This window comes from Phocoena sinus, chromosome 3 (assembly GCF_008692025.1).
Source record: "Phocoena sinus isolate mPhoSin1 chromosome 3, mPhoSin1.pri, whole genome shotgun sequence".
NCBI lineage: Eukaryota > Metazoa > Chordata > Mammalia > Artiodactyla > Phocoenidae > Phocoena > Phocoena sinus.
In genome coordinates this window covers 109,073,287-109,092,323 of record NC_045765.1, presented here as the reverse complement: position 1 = coordinate 109,092,323, position 19,037 = coordinate 109,073,287, and the positions used below count along the sequence as shown (strand labels likewise).

Here is a 19,037-nt window from a genome sequence, read left to right as displayed (position 1 = left end):
GGTTAGACGAGGAGGGAGTAGGGGATTAGAAAGATTAGTCAGCCGCCACTCCTAAAAATATCAGAGTGATTTTTTTTTTCTTAATCACATATCTGTAACCTGTCAGAGCAAACTTACTCTGAGATGAAACCTAAAGAATGCATTTTCCATTTTTCCCTGCATTTGAATACAAATACAGGCAGAATGATAATAATGACATATGTTCTGAATTCCTTAAATCTCTAACATATTTTAACATTTGAAAAATTTCAGAATCATTGTCCAGTAGGATGTGTTGTAAATGCTTGTTGGATTAATAGAAAATTACAGACCTTTTGTTAATGGTGTTATACCCTGCCTTATTTCCAAAACTTATTTTAGACAGTTTACTGGGATATATACAATAGAGCAGGACAACAAGAAAGTAAAATGGTATTCAAATATCAAGGACAAGTAAGGATAGAAACCTAAGATAAAGTCAGTGTTGCTATTTGTCATTATAAGGTGCTATCCAGTTGTTTCCTAGTAACCAAGACCAAAAGGAAAATGGATTTATTGATAAAATTCTGTGTCCATCAGAATCATATAAAATCTTTATATTGCTGAAATTTATTGGAAAAATAAATTTAAGAAGAGGAATTCCTTAAAGGAAATTTCTTAAGAGAAGTTAACAGAAAAAAAAAAAAAAATATATATATATATATATATATATATATATATATATTTTTTTTTTTTTTTTTTTTTTTTTTTTTTTGGCGGTATGTGGGCCTCTCACTGCTGTGGCCTCTCCCGTTGCAGAGCACAGGCTCCGGACGCGCAGGCTCAGCGGCCATGGCTCACGGGCCCAGTCGCTCCGCAGCACGTGGGATCCTCCCAGACCGGGGCACGAACCCGTGTCCCCTGCATCGGCAGGCGGACTCTCAACCACTGCGCCACCAGGGGAGCCCCAGAAAATATTTTTATCAATAAACAGTTCCCACAGTTACAACACATACTTCCCCAGTGGCCTCAGTGACTGGTTAAGGCGCCACCATTTCTTTAGTGTCTGCTGGGCAGCATTGCTACTTTATCATCAGGTGCTATGGAAAAATAGAATTGTGAAAAAATGTTTTGGCTCCTATAATGGAGTGGCTTTCAAACTGTTCTACAGGGTGTTAGGAATCCCACAGCGCCCCCTCTAGAAGGGAAGCGAGGCCTCAGTGCTGGGTTCTTGACCAAATCAGTGTTCCTTTGATATCATTGGCAGAGTGAGTTTCTTTGTAAAATTTCATGTGAACAAAGGATTTAACAGGTAAAAGGTATTTAAAAACTACTGGTCTAATAGTAGAGTTGGGACCATTGTTTAATAAAAATACACCCAAGTCCCCTGAAATCTAGCCTGACCTCCTTAAGGACAGAAACCCTGTAATACCGTAGGACACATTGGTACCGTGGCGTTTTGCTACACACATGTTTTGATGCCATGTATATAAAGCCATCCACCCACCTGTCTAGAGATTAAATTTCATCTAGACTGCTTGGTATGTGTATGGTTTCTATTTTTACATTCAACTTTTAAATTCATATACATTGATTTTGGAATATGGTGTAAGTAGGGACACATCTTTGTTTGTTGTCGTTTTTTTTTTTTTCCTGAAAGAACCAATTAGCTCCCATCTTTTTTTATTGATTGATCATTCAGCCTTCCCTCCTGTTTTGAAATCTCACCTTAGAATGTCTTTTCCCAAAGCATTCTACAATTCCTGCAGTTCCCAGTGAGACCACTCTGTTACCGTAGTATTTCTAGAAAGCACTTAAGTATACATAAACTGTTTCATTAAAATCTTAGCCAGTGCTTGCTTGGTTTTCTAACTCTTGAATCAAAGATACCCCCCCCCCCCAGATATTTGCCTTCTCAGAGCTATTTTATTATCAGCGAAAGATACGTTCTTTTTGTCAGTTCACAACCTGTCAGGAATAAAATCAAACATTGTTAAGTGAGAATCAAACATTATGGTTCTGAAGAATTCAGAGTGGTTGCAGGGATAGGAAAGTTTAATATTCTTGCTTTGTGGTAGGGAACATATTAGTAAAGTAAACATTGAAAATGGAGGTAAATAACAGGATTTAAACTTTGAAAAAGTAACCAGAATGCTCCTGAGTTAGCAGCATTTCAGAAATTATGTTTTGTAGTTATCGATTTTAAAGGAGACAGAATCGACAGCACTATCACCTCCATCATAGATGTAGTTAATTACAGTTTCTAAATGCCACTGATCAGTGGAGCAGTTCTCCTAAGGTGCCACCAGTCTTTGGAAGTGAGGAGGTGGGGATTATACTCCATTGCTCCTGCCCAGTACGTGGCTCCAGCCACAGGATAGTTAAGGCTCGGTTCTACCATGAGTTTTTCCAGAAGTAAGAGACATATTATGCTACTGTAGGTCACACGTGAACTGTTGTAGAAAAACTAAATTGATGAAGGTATTTTGCTGAGAAAATAGTCACCAGCGTCCACAAAGCTGGCTAGTGGGTCAGAGTCTGAATTCTAGGTTTTGCTGCAAACTCCATGACCTGGAGTTCAAATACCTAATTTTTCCCCCCAGATTTTTTTTTACATTCTCCCAAAATGTGTTCTGTAAACCATTATTGTCAGAAGGTGCTCCAGAAGTTTCAAGGGTCCATGGTTAAATGAGTTAGAAATGCTGTGTACTAGATCAGGTATAAGAAATGCACAATATGTAGTAGAATATTAAAGGCTCTAAGAAGTCTTACAGGAAAGAGCCCTTACAACTTTTGAACCTGTTTCTTGACATCTCTAAGAACATTGTTCCATGAAGTCCACTTTAGGAACCTGTATTAGGTGTCTGAGGTTATTTAAACCTCCATAATTCTAGTTCTAGTAAAAAAAAAAAGAAAAGTTTTATTTCAACATGGTACTTTAATTTGTAATATCGGTGTGGAATCTTCTTCAGGAAACACTGGAAAAAGCCTTTGATTGTACAGCATCCTAGTACTCAAGGATTTTGCACACAGTGATACAGAGAAGCGTTGTTTTCCCCTGTGAGTACTAAAATCTTGATTTGAAATGATTGGTCAGAAAGAGGCTGAGTCAGAGGTTTCCCTGCTTTTCAAGAGCTCTGTCCAGTACCTCAGGTTCTACCCGGAATGTTTCTATAAGGTGCCATTTGATGTTAGACACTCTTTATGTCCAACATATTTTCTTTTGTTTAATACAATTTCAGCTGTTATTGGCTCAAAGTACATAGACCCCTGTAGGGATCTTTTATAGTTATTGCTCAGAAAATAATGTCTGGCTTCCTAATAATGAAGTTCAGAGGAAAATCAGGATTTTGTCATCTTGTTTGTAGGATGGGGGCTGCAGATAACATATATAAAGGACAGAGTACATTTATGGAAGAACTGGCTGACACAGCAGAAATAATAAGAAAAGCAACATCACAGTCTTTGGTTATCTTGGATGAATTGGGAAGAGGGACAAGCACCCATGATGGAATCGCCATTGCTTATGCTACACTTGAGCATTTTATTAGAGATGTAAGTATCTTGCATACCTTTTTGTACAGGAATGGTGCATACTATACAGATTGTTTTCCTGACCTCAGTTTCAAAATATTCAATATTATCCTGCAGTTGATCCTGTTCCTGCAATTGATCATTCAAATGCTATATATGGAACTCAGATAGATTGGCCCTAAGTAACGTTTGTAGTTCTTTGATGTGTCTTGCTTTCTTTTGCTGAGGCAGAATAAACCTGGTCAGTAGGAGAAAGGCCTCCTTGGCAATATTTCCACCTAGAACTGTATCTTACTCTCCTTAGCAAACTAAATCAAGAGCAGGGCCCATCACCTGCAACCCAATCCTTGAGAAAAGAACCAAATAAGAGATAGTGCCATTTTTGCCTTTTTTCAACAATATCCTAGAAGATCTCCTTATAAGACCTTTGATCTGATCTTTCGGTGTCTCTATCTTAGTAACACCTTCAGTGCATGTGTCTTTTTTTTTTTTTAGAGTTCATTTCTTTTTTTTTTGGCTGCATTGGGTCTTTGTTGCTGTGCGTGGGCTTTCTCTAGTTGTGGCGAGCGGGGTCTACTCTCTTCCAGCGCATGGGCTTCTCATTGCGGTGGCTTCTCTTGTTGCGGAGCACAGGCTTTAGGCGCGCGGGCTTCAGTAGTTGTGGCTCGCGGACTCTGGAGCGCAGGCTCAGTAGTTGAGGTGCACGGGCTTGGTTGCTCCACAGCACGTGGGATCTTCCCAACCAGGGATCGAACCCATGTCCCCTGCATTGGCAGGTGGATTCTTAACCACTGCGCCACCAGGGAAATCCCAGAGTTCGTTTCTAAGCATCTGAATGTGAACTTTTGTTTGTGTCAAACTTTGCACCCCCGTCATCTCCATCAAACTGTCCCCGTTATTAACTGTCTCTGGTTTTGTTCATTTTGATCTCTCCTTTTTTTCTCTCACCTTAGCACCTGCCCCTGAACCTTGTCTCTTCTTTGGTTTTTCTTTTTCTATTTTGTTCTCTACTTTTTAACTTTTCTTTGTCTCTGTCTTCCTTCCATTTTCATTTCTTTCTTTCTTCCTTAAATAGCCAATAAAAGCACATTTTTGCTCGTATTTCTTTGCAAAAATAAAATCCCCTTTTCTTTAAAGTTTTGTGGCCCTCAGTTTTTTGTTTAAACATTTAGTTAGATTACATAGTTAATGATGACATATTTTCTGTTTTAAAATAAATACTTTTTACTTTTAAAGAAATTCTGTATTTTCAAAAAGATATAGCTTAGGAACTTTTCTTTAATCATTGTAGAAACTACAGATTCAGTATAGTTCTATATCTGCCTCCAAAACACACTTTTTAAACATTCATTTAAGAATACTACTCATGCAAGTGGGAGGAGATATGGGAATATATGTATATGTATAGCTGATTCACTTTGTTATAAAGCAGAAACTAACACACCATTGTAAAGCAATTATACTCCAATAAAGATGTTAAAAAAAAAAAGATACTACTCAGCTGTAAAAAAAAAATGGAATTTTGCCATTTGCAGCAACACGGATGGGCATTATGCTAAGTGAAATAGGTCAGACAGAGAAAGACAAATACTGTATGATATCACTTATGTGGAATCAAAAAATACAACAAAGTAGTGAATATAACAAAAAAAGAAGCAGACTCACATATACAGAGAGCAAACTAGTGGGGAGAAGGAAGCAGGGAGGGGCTTTTTATGGGTAAGGGGAGAAAGGGTTATTATGGGGATATATGAAATCATGTGCGTGACACTTCGGAAAATTGTAAAGCACTACAGAATTTAAAGAATCTTTCATTTAATAAAAACTAGATTAATTAAGACATTCCTTTGTTTTGAGCCTTCAGGAACAAATTATGACAGAGCTGAATTTGTCAACTTCGAGTTTCCTTTAATTGTATCTACTCTATAGCAGTGTATCAGTTACTATGACTGCATAACAAAATACCCTGAAACTCGGTGGCTTAAAACAACAATAATCATTTATTGTCTCTCAGAGTATCTGGAGGTGAGAAATTTGGGAGCAGCCTGCCTGGGTGGTTTTGGCCCAGGGCCTCTTCTGAGGTTGCAGTCAAGTTGTCACCCAGGGCTACAGGATCCTCTTCCAACGTGGCTCACGCACGTGGCTGGCAAGTTGGTGCTGGCGATTGGCCAGGGCCCTCACTTTCTTTCGCTGTGGGCCTCTCCACGGGCTGCTTGAGAATCCTTACAGAGTGGCATCTGGCTTCCCCCAGAGGAGGCATTCCAAGAGGCCAAGGTAGAAGCAGCAGTGCATTTTATTTTGCCATCATGTTGTTGAGTACACAGGGCCAGCCCTGATCTGCGTGGAAGAGGCCACTGAAGAGCATGAGCATTGGGAAGCGAAGATCTCTGGGGCCACGTTGGAGGCTGGCTGCCAAAAGCAGTTTGTCACAATTTCAGAGTCATTTAAGAACCTTCAGGAACAAATTAGGACAGAATTGAATTTGTCACTTATGTTTTCATTGCTTCTGTAGCAGTTTTTGGATATTTTAAATGTTGATGAAGAAAGTGTTAGTTTTAGATAAAGTTTACCTTGGAGTTAAGTCATTGAAGAGGATTCTTCAGGAACAAGAGTCCCTAACTTTTTTATGGATGAAAATCTTTATTCTTCATGATGTCTTTTGATTGCTGGGATGGGGAAGAGAGGAAAAGGAGAAGTCAGGGAGGCTACGTGTTGCTGCTGCAGGGTGAAAATGGCCTTGAGGGGGGCAGGGGTGTAACCCAAACCCTTAGGTCTTCCAGCTAGAAATGCCCGTCAGCTCAGGGAAGGGACACTGGGGAGACAGCTGGTCCTAAGATATTTCAGGGCAGATTTTAAGAGCAACTTGTCAAAGAAATTCTGCCTTAATAGGTTTATTGGTAATTGTTTTTAGAGAAAAGGCATATGTTCTGACTTTTAATAAGGTGAATAGCAGATGAATCAAAACTGGAGTTCTTCAATTTGATTACCCTCTTCTGCTAATGTTTAGACCAAGATTTGGTGTTAACTTCCCTTAAGATAGGGATTTCTAGAACACATATAACTGTGCTTTAAAACATTGCTAATTAAGTAATCCACCAGTTTGTACTGATACTAACAACACAAAAATAAATTTTAAAATGGTGAGGGTAGGGAGGAAGAAGGGAAAGCTCTACTTTACAAAATTCCAGCTAATAGAGAAAGCTTTGTTTTGTTTTGTTTTGTTTTGTTTTGTTTTGTTTAACATCTTTATTGAGGTATAATTGCTTTACAATGGTGTGTTAGTTTCTGCTTTATAACAAAGTGAATCAGTTATACATATACATATGTTCCCATATCTCTTCCCTCTTGCGTCTCCCTCCCTCCCACCCTCCCTATCCCACCCCTCCAGGCGGTCACAAAGCACGGGGCTGATGTCCCTGTGCCATGCGGCTGCTTCCCACTAGCTATCTACCTTATGTTTGTTAATGTGTATATGTCCATGACTCTCTCTCGCCCTGTCACAGCTCACCCTTCCCCCTCCCCATATCCTCAAGTCCGTTCTCCAGTAGGTCTGTGTCTTTATATCTGTCTTACCCCTAGGTTCTTCATGACATTTTTTTCTCTTCTTAAATTCCATATATATGTGTTAGCATACGGTATTTGTCTTTTTCTTTCTGACTTACTTCACTCTGTATGACAGACTCTAGGTCTATCCACCTCATTACAAATAGCTCAATTTCGTTTCTTTTTATGGCTGAGTAATATTCCATTGTATATATGTGCCACATCTTCTTTATCCATTCATCCGATGATGGGCACTTAGGTTGTTTCCATCTCCGGGCTATTGTAAATAGAGCTGCAATGAACATTTTGGTACATGACTCTTTTTGAATTTTGGTTTTCTCAGGGTATATGCCCAGTAATCGGCATTTATTAACTACCAGAATAATAACTGATTCAGGCAATGATGATCAACAGATAGTAAAACCTTTGGATGAAAGATTGTTGGAGAAAATGATATTCACACAGTTTCAAAGTATCACCCCCCAAGTTATTTATTAATTACAAAGGAGAGAGGTGTCAGTACAGTGAAGGAATCTTCAGGGCACACACTTAAACCAAATAATCAGCTTTAGCATCTCCAATAATAGATCAGACTGACATCATGTACCTCCTGATGTGATATGCTGAAAAGGGTATGTCACCTACGTATATATGTAATATTGCTGGTAATAAGTTTTAATCTGAATTGAATGAGGCAAATCCAAGTTGAGGGAGATTATGCAAAACAGCCCTCCTGGATGCTTCAAAAATTTTAAAGACATAGAAGTGAAAAAAGAGAAGTCTGGGAACTGTTCTAGATTAATGGGAACTAAAGAGGCATGACTAAGTGCACCACATGAGTCTTGATTTTTTTTTTTAATATAAAGAAATTTCTGAAGAACATTATTGGGACAGTAAGGGAAATTCATGGACTATATATTAGTAAATAGTGCTATATCACTGTTAAACTTCTTGAGTGGAATAATTTTATTCTGGTTATATAGGAGAATGTTTTTGTTCTCAGAAGATAGAATCTTAAGTATTTAGGGACCAAGTGTCATGATGTCTACAATTCTCAAATGGTTCAGGAAAAAAGGTGTGTGTGTATGTGTGTGTGTGTGTAGAGGGGGAGAGAGGAAGAAAGGGGAAATATGGCAAAATACTAACAAATGGTTGTTTAGATAAAGAATACATGAGTGTTCATTGTACTTGTCTTGAAGCTTTTATGAAGGTTTGAAATTTTTCAAAATAAAGTTGGAGAAAAGTTTAAATTAAAATTTAAAAATAAAATAACTTTCATTGTGTCTCACTGCTTTAGGTGAAATCCTTAACCCTCTTTGTTACCCATTATCCACCAGTCTGTGAATTAGAAAAAAGTTACTCACAACAGGTGGGGAATTATCACATGGGATTCTTGGTCAACGAGGATGAAAGCAAACAGCACCCAGGTATGAATTGTTCCTGCAGTAAGTACAACTAGAATTCTGTTGGTTTTCATAATTTATAACTTGAAGTTCATAGGAGCATGAACTTATTGCTTATTAATCATGAAAGCTGTGAATGTTGATTGTAATTGACATTTGTCCAAATTCATTTTCTCTAAGCTTAGGGTCAGATAGAATTTGCATTTATCCTCACCATGTCTGAATCCTTCTCTGGCCCTCCTTATCTCATTTTTCTGCAAGAAGAAGGTGGGGTGAGGGGGTCATTTAGGTTTTATTCTTAGATCCATCTCAGAAAAGATGCCCTAACAGTCAAGTGTATTAGTTATCTTTAAAAATACTCAGTACATTTCCCAAAATATCATTTAGCATTAATAACTTACTAAGAGCAATACTCTATACTGGCCATACATGTTATCTTAATTTGACAAGGAAAGTGAATCTCAGGTAAAGTGGGTTCCCCATGTCAGCCACCTGGGTGGGGGTTGAACTGAGCCTAGAATCCATGTCCTCTGCCTGCAGGTTCTCTTCTGCTCTGCTAGAAATGGTATATGGGAGCTACAGTATTTTTCCTAGCCTTCTGCTTACTACTCATGTCACAGAAATGAAACATTTCATGAAAAAGAACATCATTAGCCAATAGAAAAAATTCAAGTGCTGTAAGTAATATAGTAGATTTTAGCTTTTATTTTCCCCCTGTTCAATAATTTTTTTTTTTTTTTTTTTTTTTTTTTTTGCGGTACACGGGCCTCTCACTGTTGTGGCCTCTCCCGTTGCGGAGCACAGGCTCCGGACGTGCAGGCTCAGCGGCCATGGCTCACAGGCCCAGCCGCTCTGCGGCATGTGCGATCTTCCTGGACCGGGGCACGAACCCGTGTCCCCTGCATTGGCAGGCGGACTCTCAACCACTGTGCCACCAGGGAAGCCCAATAATATTTTTTTTTAAGCTGTGGGCCAGTGATGGCTTATGCAGTTGGTGCACTACAATGGAAAATCCATTATCAAAGATACTCCAGAGTCCAAATTTTATTTTGGAAAAGTAATAAGTAAGGATGGACCTGAAAAAGATATCAGGCAACTGGCCCAAATAAAACAAAGCACTGGACCAAAGATAAATGTAATGTTAGGCAGTCCTGGCCTTTCACCACCATGCGGTCTTGAAAAACACATCATAAATTCTCTCATGGAAGCAGTTTTGTATCTATTCATCTGCATCCAAAGTGACAGGAGGAGCTTATAAGCTAAAATCCAATGGGATAAACAAAACAGAGTTCACTAGCAGGGAAGGGTCAGTGGTAAGTGTTTGATGTGAACTGACTACTAACCCAGACCCTTACATCTTAAGTGTTTTGGCATTTTATTTTATTGATTTAGATTTTTATTCGTGAACATAATTTTTAAAAACTAGATAAAGCTAAAGACTCATGCTAACAGGCAGTGGTCCCCTGCTTCCATCCTTTTATTACTCCACGGCCCCTCCCCATTCCAGTCCCAAGGCAACTGCTTTTGACTCTTTCATCCATTTCTTCCATAGTTCTAAATACTGTGCTTATTTTCCTATCTCCTGGTTCATCAACCTGACACAATATTTACTGACTTCTGTTAAATGAGAGTCTTCCGCCCTCCCTTGCCCTTCCTCCTGGTATAATAGTTTCACATTTTTTCCGTTTCATTCACATTCATTGTTTTCACTATTACTGCCAGTAGGTATTGCTTACTCATGAGCCAAGTATGTTTTCTTTCTTGTACAACATTTTTCTTGAAGGTAATAATTGTTTTCATTCTTTCATTGTTTTATTTGAGTCTATTGTTGAAAATTCCTGTATCCTCCAATAGCTTTGCAAAACACCTCTCTAGACAGTTTTCCACATGACTGAACCTGTTGGTTCCAGTTTTCCCCACTGGTGTCATTCTTCCTGGAGCCCTTTGTCCTCCTGCTTGTCTGAACTGGTTGTTTCCTAGGCCTGCTGCCCAGATGTTGCTGTCATCCTAGGAAGTCTCTTAACCTCTCCTCTGTGCATTGGATTGCACGTAACAGAACACTTGGGCCCACACCAGCTCAGACGATGAGGATACATATAATCTCGTATTACAGGAACCTCAGGAAGGGTGGGCTTCAGCTCGTCTTCTATGCAGTTCTCCAGGCTTTGTCTTCCTGCCCTGCTGGTTTCATCATCAGACTAGCAGCAAGATGGCTGCAGCTCTTTTGGGCATCGCATCCAGAATTGATGATGTCGGAAGGAAGAAAAGGGACCAGCTTTTCCTGTGACTCTTTCTTAGGAGCAAGGGAACTTTTCTTAGATACCCACTAGCTTCTCCTCAGTGTCCTATCTTATTTTCAGGATTGAATCACATGATCATTCTTAAACCAATTCCTAGAAGTAAGAACGGAAGGGATAACTTTGATCAGCCTAGACTAATTGGGGTCAACATTTGGAGCTGGATATGAGGACACTGCTCCCTGAGATAAATGGTCAGGGAGTTAATTCCTTTATAAATCAGGGTTTTCTTAGAGGTGGAATAGATTTTGGATAGGCTACTAATAATATCAACTAAAGAAGGTAAAATTTTTAAGATTTTGCGTGAATGAAAATGTCTCCATACCTTCACACTTGATTTATAATTTAGCTAGGGCTAGAATTTTAGGTTGAAAATAATTTTCACTCAGAAACTTGAAGCATTCCTCCATTGCCTGCTTACTTCCAATATTATCCCTGACTGTATCTATGCTTCATCCTTTACCTCTGACCTAATTCCTCTTCTGTCTAGATTAGAGGCCATTGGTCATCAGTAAAATGCCCCAGTGACCTTCTGGGTGACTTCCAAGATACTATGCTTATCTATTTCCTTTGGTGTGGTAGATAAAGCAATGGACCAGCAGTAAGAAACCTGCGTTTTAGTCTCTTCCAGTCCATAAGATGTTGGAAAAGTCTCCTAACCTCATCCATCTCTAAATTTTTATGAATCTATCCTAAAAGTGACTTCAGAAACTGATCAGCACACATCTCTTTAATATCTGTCTAGAGGAGTTTTGCTTTAAAACAGTTTTGCTAAGTTTCCCTGTAACAAACAGAAACTTGAATGATTACTTTCAATGATTACTTTCAGCAGTGTCAGGTAAGCTTTTCAGTAATACCTGTTTAAGAAATTGGTCATAGCTTACAAGTAGGGTCCTCACTAAGAACTTTTATTTGAAGCTGTAAAGAAATGAGTCATTTTACCAACTGCTCTGCGACCTGGCTCTCTCCACCTCCATGTTTCCTTTGTACATGCACACACGCCTCCCTCTCTCTATCTCTCTCTCTTCTCCCTCTTCTTCCCTCTCTCTCCCATGGAAGAGTGGTGAAAGATAGTCTTGAAGTAGAACGTAACTATAAAAATATTTCCTTCAGGTGATTATGGAAGAGTGGTTACATTATTTACCTTGATGCTGTAAGAACTACCATAATTAGTACTAAAGTAGAGACCAGCATATGATGACAAATTCAGCAGTTGTTTGTACTGAGTTATGTTAATGAGTTTTTGGGAGCAATATCATATTTTATATAATTTAACTATATTTTATAGCTATATTTAAGAAACATTTTTTAGCTAGCTATATTATATATACTACATCTTATATGTATATAAAGCAAAAAAAAGGAAAAAGCCGTCAGCAAAGCAGTGTTTAAATGAGGGGGTTTTGTGGCATTTAGTAGGCTTTCAGAAAAGGATGGATGGATGGATGGATGGATGGATGGATGGATGGATGGGTGGATGGATGGGTAGATGGATGGGTGGATAATGAATGGATAGATGGACTGATGAATTAATCTCTTTTTTAGAAAGGTCAGTGTGGAGGCTAGATTATAGAAGAGAGGCTGGAGGTGGAGAAATCAGTTAGGACTAACCCAGTTGAAGTGATAAAGGCAATACTTGTCTTTGAGATGAAAAGAATTGGCTTTTTTGATACCCCACTGCTGTTCACTTCAGTTTGGGTCTTGTGAGCATTGAAGGGTAACAAAAAACTATCCAGGTTAGCCGGTACTGGTTTCTACATGCTTCTTTCCTAGTCTTTTCCCACCCACTTTGTCACCTGTTCTTTGTGTTCCTTAAGTTTTATTTGGAGGCAAAAGGTATTCTTAGTGCTTTGTAATGTGAGTTTTAGTCTATGTATTCCTGAGAGTGTCAGCATTCTTTTCACCTCCCACCTCTAGCACCCACTCTTAGAAAGGTATTATTTGTCTGTTGCTGAATTCTTAGAGGAGATTAAAGAAAATTCCATTATCCTTTTTCTCTGTTGTGTTCAGTCTTGGCTTTTTAGCTTTTAGCTGGATAAAAGAATAAAGCATACACATTTATCCAATGAAATAATATATGAGAAAAGCTCCTGATAAACTTATAATAAGTATACTAGGGTCTCAGAAGTCATTGTGAATCTGGTTCATCTTGGACATTTTTGCAATACCGTGCAATTATATTGAATTTTGTAATAAAAGCTGCGTAATCCCGAGCTGCTTTAGGTTTATCAAAGATTAAACTGTATGCAGCCGTTGGGGAAGAATTTGTTCTCTACCCTTCTTGGTTCTTTGGCTGGTCTAATAATCAAATTAACATAAGACAGATTAACAGGAGAAAACCAAATTTAATTATGTATCTACGGGGGCCTCATAAGAATATGGGGGCAAGTCAGCAGTTGAGGCTTCTGTGCCATCGTGAGCTAAGGAATGGGATAGGAGACTGGGCATCAAAGGGGAGGACGGTGATTCACAGGGAAATAAGAAAAACAGATATTTGGCAATTAGATGTTTGTCTTGCCCTATACATAGGTCATTCAGATAAACGTTATCTGTGGTAACAGTCTGTCTTTGAGCCAGGGCCCCCCCTACCTCCATCTAAATTCTTTCAGGCCGTTGAAGGGGGAGCTAAAAAGCCTTTCCTGAGCTTGCGGGGCCTCCCCTGTCTTCAGCCTCAGACACTCTGCATGCCAGAGTGACACATCTTGGGGAGGCTTGTTCTGAATCCCTTCACAGTCTTGTCTTTGTATTATTGTACTTCATTATATCCCAATTCTTTAGAAGTTTTAACTTCATGTATATGTACTGTGTGGTAGACTGGTTCCCCAGGAAGCAGATTCTGAGGTTTACATGCCAGAGTTTATTGGGGAGTGCTCTCACGATCAACGCTGGGTTACAGTTATAAGGCTTCAGCCCACCCTGCAGAGAGCTCTGACGAGGGTTGGTCCTTCAGAGTTACCTCAACTTCGGGTGAGAGAGCCAGGCCTTATACCTTTTATTAGTTATCTACTGTTGCATAATAAATTACCCCCCAAAACATAGCAGCTTAGCACAGCAAATATTTATTATCTCATAATTTCTGTGGAGCAGGAATCCAGGGGCAGCTCAGCTGAACACCTCTGCCTCACAGTCTCTCACAGGCTACATCATGGTATCGGCCAGGGCAGCAGTCGCTTCAGGATTTGACTGGGGCAATCCACTTCCCAGCCCACTCACATGCTGTTGGCAGACCTCAGAATAGCCACTTCCAAGTTCACTCACGTGGCTGTTGGTAGGCTTCCAGGCCCTCACTGACTTGTTGGCCAGAGACATCAGTTTCTTTCCATGGGACCTCCATAGGGCAGCCCACAATATGACCACTGGCTTCCCTCAGCGCAAACAAGCCAGAAAGAAAGTGAGAGTGCCCAAGACAGGCCACAGTCTTTCATGATGTAATCTCAAAAGTGACATGCCATAATTTTTGTCATATTCTATTCATTAGAAGCAAGTCCTTTGAACCGGCCCACACTCAAGGAGAGGGAGTGACACAAGGGCTTGAACACTAGGAGGCAGGGAACTTTGGTGGCCATCTTAGAGGCTGCCTACAAACCCCCATAGCAACCAGTCACTGGACGCAGGTTTCCCAAGATGGGACGCGACCTTGGGTGAAGCAGTTCTCTTCAGCTGAGGACGTTCCCAAAGAGAGCACACAGCTGAGCGTTGCAGGCTTAACAGCCTTCCTGACAGTTGGGGCAGTAAACCCTTCAGTCCTGAGTGGGATTTGGGTGGTACCAGACAGCATCCACTTCAATATGTATAGCTCTTAGTTAACTAGGATGTTTAATAAGCCAGAATTTCTCGGTCTTGTTATTTAAACTGTACAACATGTAATATTTCCTTATCTGTTTTTGTGGTTTTGTTTCTAGCACTCTTAGAAACATCTTTTATATATGTTACTTTACAGAGTGTATTACAAGACTGGTGCATATATTCTTCCACTGGAAAACACTTTTTTTTTTAAATCTATTTTTAAAGGAGAAATTGTATTGTACCATGTATCAGAATCACTCTTTTTTTGATATAGAAGGTCAGTGGAAATTTTTCAGCAAACAGCCTAAAACTAAATACTTCTTAGCTTACAATGAGTAATTGTTAAAAACCATTTTAACTGAGCTAAAAGATAGATTCTAAATGCAAAAGCATTTTCAAAGCAGTATTTACCCTTTTCTAGATATGTAGTATTGATAAAAGGAGCTAACAAGGGATTAGGAACAGTGGATTTCTTTTTCAGATTATAAATTTTAATTGAATAAAGTTATAAGAATTTGTATGTTGTCTTTAATCCTCTAATTTCTTTCAACTTTCAAGCATGGTTTTCTTTCTCTCTCTCTCTTTTTTAACTCTATTTTTTAGGTGAAGAAGACCAGGTTCCTGATTTTGTCACTTTTCTTTATCAAATAACCAGAGGAGTTGCAGCAAGGAGTTATGGACTCAATGTGGCTAAACTAGCAGATGTTCCTGGAGAAATTTTAAAGAAAGCAGCTAGCAAATCAAAAGAGCTGGAAGGATTAGTAAATATGAAAAGGTCAGAATGATTGTGCTGCATTTTTTGATTTATAATGAAATCTTCCAGGTTGTCCCAGGAAGAGGATTGTCCTGTAAATGAACATCAGAACTTCCTTCAAGTGTCTCTTCAAGTATTGTGAAACATTTAATTACGATAAAATGAAAACAGCTCTTACCAAAGCTCACGTGAATTCACTCATGCCTCTCTAGTCAGGTCTTTATTAAGTTGATAAATTGGTTCTTTTAATCATTTTTCTAAAGAATTAACTCCTTAATATGTACCAACACATTCGTTGCCTAAAATATTCGTTTATGCAAAAAATTACTAATGGAAACCTCAATGTATAAAATGTTTAGAGTACTTCTTTTATTCATATATTGCATTCAGATATGCAGTAGTTGCCTTCAGAGATGAAGAATTCTGTCAGGACAGGAATGAAAATAATAATATCACATAACTAGGTGATTAGAGTCAGTATCCACACGTCACTTACTTTGTGGATTTGTTTGTGACAAAGTTTTCATTCTAACCGACTTCTCCATCATCTAGGAACGCTTTTGTGAATGCACTCACTTTTTACCCTGGATAGCCAGCAAGTATATAGTCAGTATATATACTAATCTTCATATAAACTTGAGACATACTTTGGAAGGAAGATATTCCTAGGAAAATATCATACTAATAAATAATAAATTATAGCCTTTTTTCCCCAAATATAAGATTATATTATAAAACAACGTAAGCTCCTCACCTACCTCCTACCCCACTCCTCTGCTTGGAGAGTCTGATCGGCCTGGGGCAGGACATGATTGCCCTGGTCCATAACCATATGGCCAGGAGTGAACAGGCTGTTGGTCCAATAGAACATCTTGGCTGACCACTATACCGTAAGAATATGTTTTAGTTCTGGAAATCATCCCCTATTTAAATATTGAGATATTAACACCTAATGTTAGTTAAGCACTTGCCAACTTGTATACTGACGTACAGTCGTGCAACCAGCTTCTCTTTCTCCTCTTCCTGCCTCTGTGGTTCTGCCTTGCACTCCACACTTTGCAGTGGTAAATGGTGGTGAACCAGGTCCAAAGTGCTGGAATACTATAAAAGACATGTCGTTTCCTCTGTTGACTTTCTCTTCTGCATCCTTTCCTCAATGCCAAGTTAGAAACAAATGTTGTAATCAGTGACCGCTTATTTCTAGTTATTTGTAACATAATAGATTAACATAAAATTTTTCTAGAGAGAAAAGTAATCATTTGTGAGAGTTTTAAAATAAGCTTAGCCCGTAGTTCTTTGGGCTGATTTAAATCCTCTCTTGTTGTCTTCTTATTTTTCTTTTTCCCTAAAGAAACTAGAATAAAACTTTACTACAAAAGATACATAAGCACGATGGTGATAAAATATGAGAGTTTATACATGTTGCTGCTATATAGCCTATAAAGCAAGAGCAGTGAAATTCACAGGTTATTTATAAATATTTTAACCCTTCCGACTAGTATCTGACATTTTGAAATCTAGAAAGTTATCTTAAAAAGACAGAATTATAGAAAGAGGTTGCATTGGGATGGAATCTGATGATTTATCAGGATACACTGCATTTATTGTTTTTCCTTTTCACTAAAAGTGCCTGTCACATCGATTCCATTGGTGAGATCAAAGAAAGCAAACTGAATCCAGTGCATTCATGTGGGTTTGGTAATAGCTAATATTTATTGAATGCTTGCTGTGTGCACCAGCAAGTCTGGGCAGTCAGTCCTTTGCAGCAGCCTAGACACTGTGCCAGTTACTGTTCTTATTGCTTACGACAGCCTTGTGAGATAGGTACTGCTGTCATCCCCATGTTATAGTCGGGGAAAATGAGGCCAGGTGGGGGTAGGAAGCTGACCAGGAAACCAGGGTCACGCAGCTAGTTGGTGCTGGAGCAGTGATTGGAACTCATATACTCCCTCTTCAGACCCTAAGTAGGTCTCTGTTATGTTGGCATTTTACTCTTTCCATAGCCTGCATTATATTATTAAATCAATTTTACTTTTCATCCTGTGAGCACACATAGCCTCTGGCTGAGTTAGAAGAGGGAGGAAGCTGGGCTCTCCCCTCCCCGGAGTCAGAGAGCTGATCAACAACTTTGGTCTCTTGATTATAATAGCAGCACTGAAAAACTTGTTTCTCAGGAAGGCTGATGCTTCCTGACATAGCTTCCCAACCACAGCTTCCCAGTCACCTTGCCTGTGAGTCTAATGTTACAGGCTTTTCATAGCTTTCCATGAGATGTACTGGCCTCTAACAATTTCATTTATAAAAGAAATAGTATTTTATTTTCTCTCCAGGAAAAGGCTGAAGTGTTTTGCGAAGTTATGGACGATAAATGATGCAAATGATTTGCAAAAGTGGATGGATGAGTTCAAACTGGAAGAAATAACAGACTTCTCTTCCTGATGAAAATGAAGACTACGTTTTGGAACCAAAAAATAGAGAATTAAAAATACCAACTGTATAAAACAACTCTCTAGTAACAGCCCATCTTTGTGTGACCTGAGCATAAAACCTGACCGTGGTATATTCCTGTTAGAAACAGGGAGGCCTTTTGTGTAGAAAGTCTGTTTCAGGTTCCTGCCATCCTTTTAAAAGTATAAACACTTTTGAATATTAAGATTTCTATCATGTCATTAGAAAATCTCATGGACGGTAAGATTCAAATAAAATCAGAAACTTCTAAGTAAAACCTGGAGTGGTAGAATATATAGTTCATGAACTTTTAGAGTGATATAAAAATTTAATGCATAATTTTATTTGTTTCAGTTCAGATAATTTGCAACTGGTTGAAATGTCTTGCAGGAATATACATTTTCATTCGAACTAAAATAATTTTATAATGCCGCCAGTTTATTCACTGTAGGCATAAGAATTTTGGAAGAGAAATAGAAGGAGTTATCAGGCTTTTAGAAACTAGAGCACAGAAAGAGTAAGGTCATATGAAATTTGAAAAGCTAAATATTGTCATAGTTTTAAGTAATTTGAAGATTGTTGGATTAAATTATTTGTCATTCATTCAAGTAATAAACATTTGATGAATACTTGCTATAATATATGATTTTTTTCATGTTGAATTTGGGGGTTCTCAACTATTTGGGACATTTGTTACTTTTTAGGTTTAATTGTGGAACCAAGGTTGCCGCTCCTTCCAAGTACACAGAACTGAGCTTTCCCATTTTTGACCTTTCTACTAATTGATATAGCAAATGTATGGTCTTCCCGGTATTGAACCTTATAGCTGTGTTGATTCATAACAATGCTCCCTCCCTGCATGTTTAGGGTGACAGCGCTCAGCTTTGTCCCTGAGCTTTTTATAGCACTTACAACCTGGCTTCTCATATCTATTCTTTTTGTTTCTAAATATATGATCTTGCACAAAGGCTTTCCATCCTGTTTCTCACTCGGTTTTCATTCCTACTCAGTGAAATGCCTTCACTTGATGGCCACATTTCTAATTTCTTCTTTAGATTCTTTCATTTTTTTTTTTTTAGCTGCACTGTGCAGCTTGCGGGATCTTAGTTCCCCGACCAGGGATGGAACCTGCGCCCCTTGCAGTGGAAGTGTGGAGTCTTAACCACTGGACCGCCAGGGAAGGTCCCTTTAGATCATTTCTTACAATGGCCCTAACAGTGAGCCCTGGACACAGTCAATTAAGTCTCCCCAAGTTGATGACGAGCGGTTGGTTGCTATACTTTTGGGTCACTCACGCTGTAGCCCTGTGATTCC

At 38.8% G+C, this 19,037-nt stretch overlaps 1 protein-coding gene across 6 annotated transcripts in view; it reads left to right on the top strand.

Annotated features, from left to right (window-relative positions):
- The window catches only part of MSH3 (mutS homolog 3), a 193,083-nt gene extending 174,727 nt beyond the window's left edge, over positions 1 to 18,356 (top strand). For 5 of the 6 annotated variants that reach the window (XM_032628629.1, XM_032628625.1, XM_032628626.1 and 2 more), the window contains 4 exons: positions 3,327 to 3,513; positions 8,333 to 8,462; positions 15,125 to 15,296; positions 17,606 to 18,356. In XM_032628629.1, the coding sequence (XP_032484520.1) occupies positions 3,327 to 3,513; positions 8,333 to 8,462; positions 15,125 to 15,296; positions 17,606 to 17,714 (598 nt within the window). In that variant the 3' untranslated portion in view covers positions 17,715 to 18,356. Of the gene's footprint in view, positions 1 to 3,326; positions 3,514 to 8,332; positions 8,463 to 15,124; positions 15,297 to 17,586 lie in introns of all 6 variants that reach the window. The other variant, XM_032628627.1, reaches the window with a different exon arrangement.
- Positions 18,357 to 19,037: the final 681 nt, after the last annotated feature.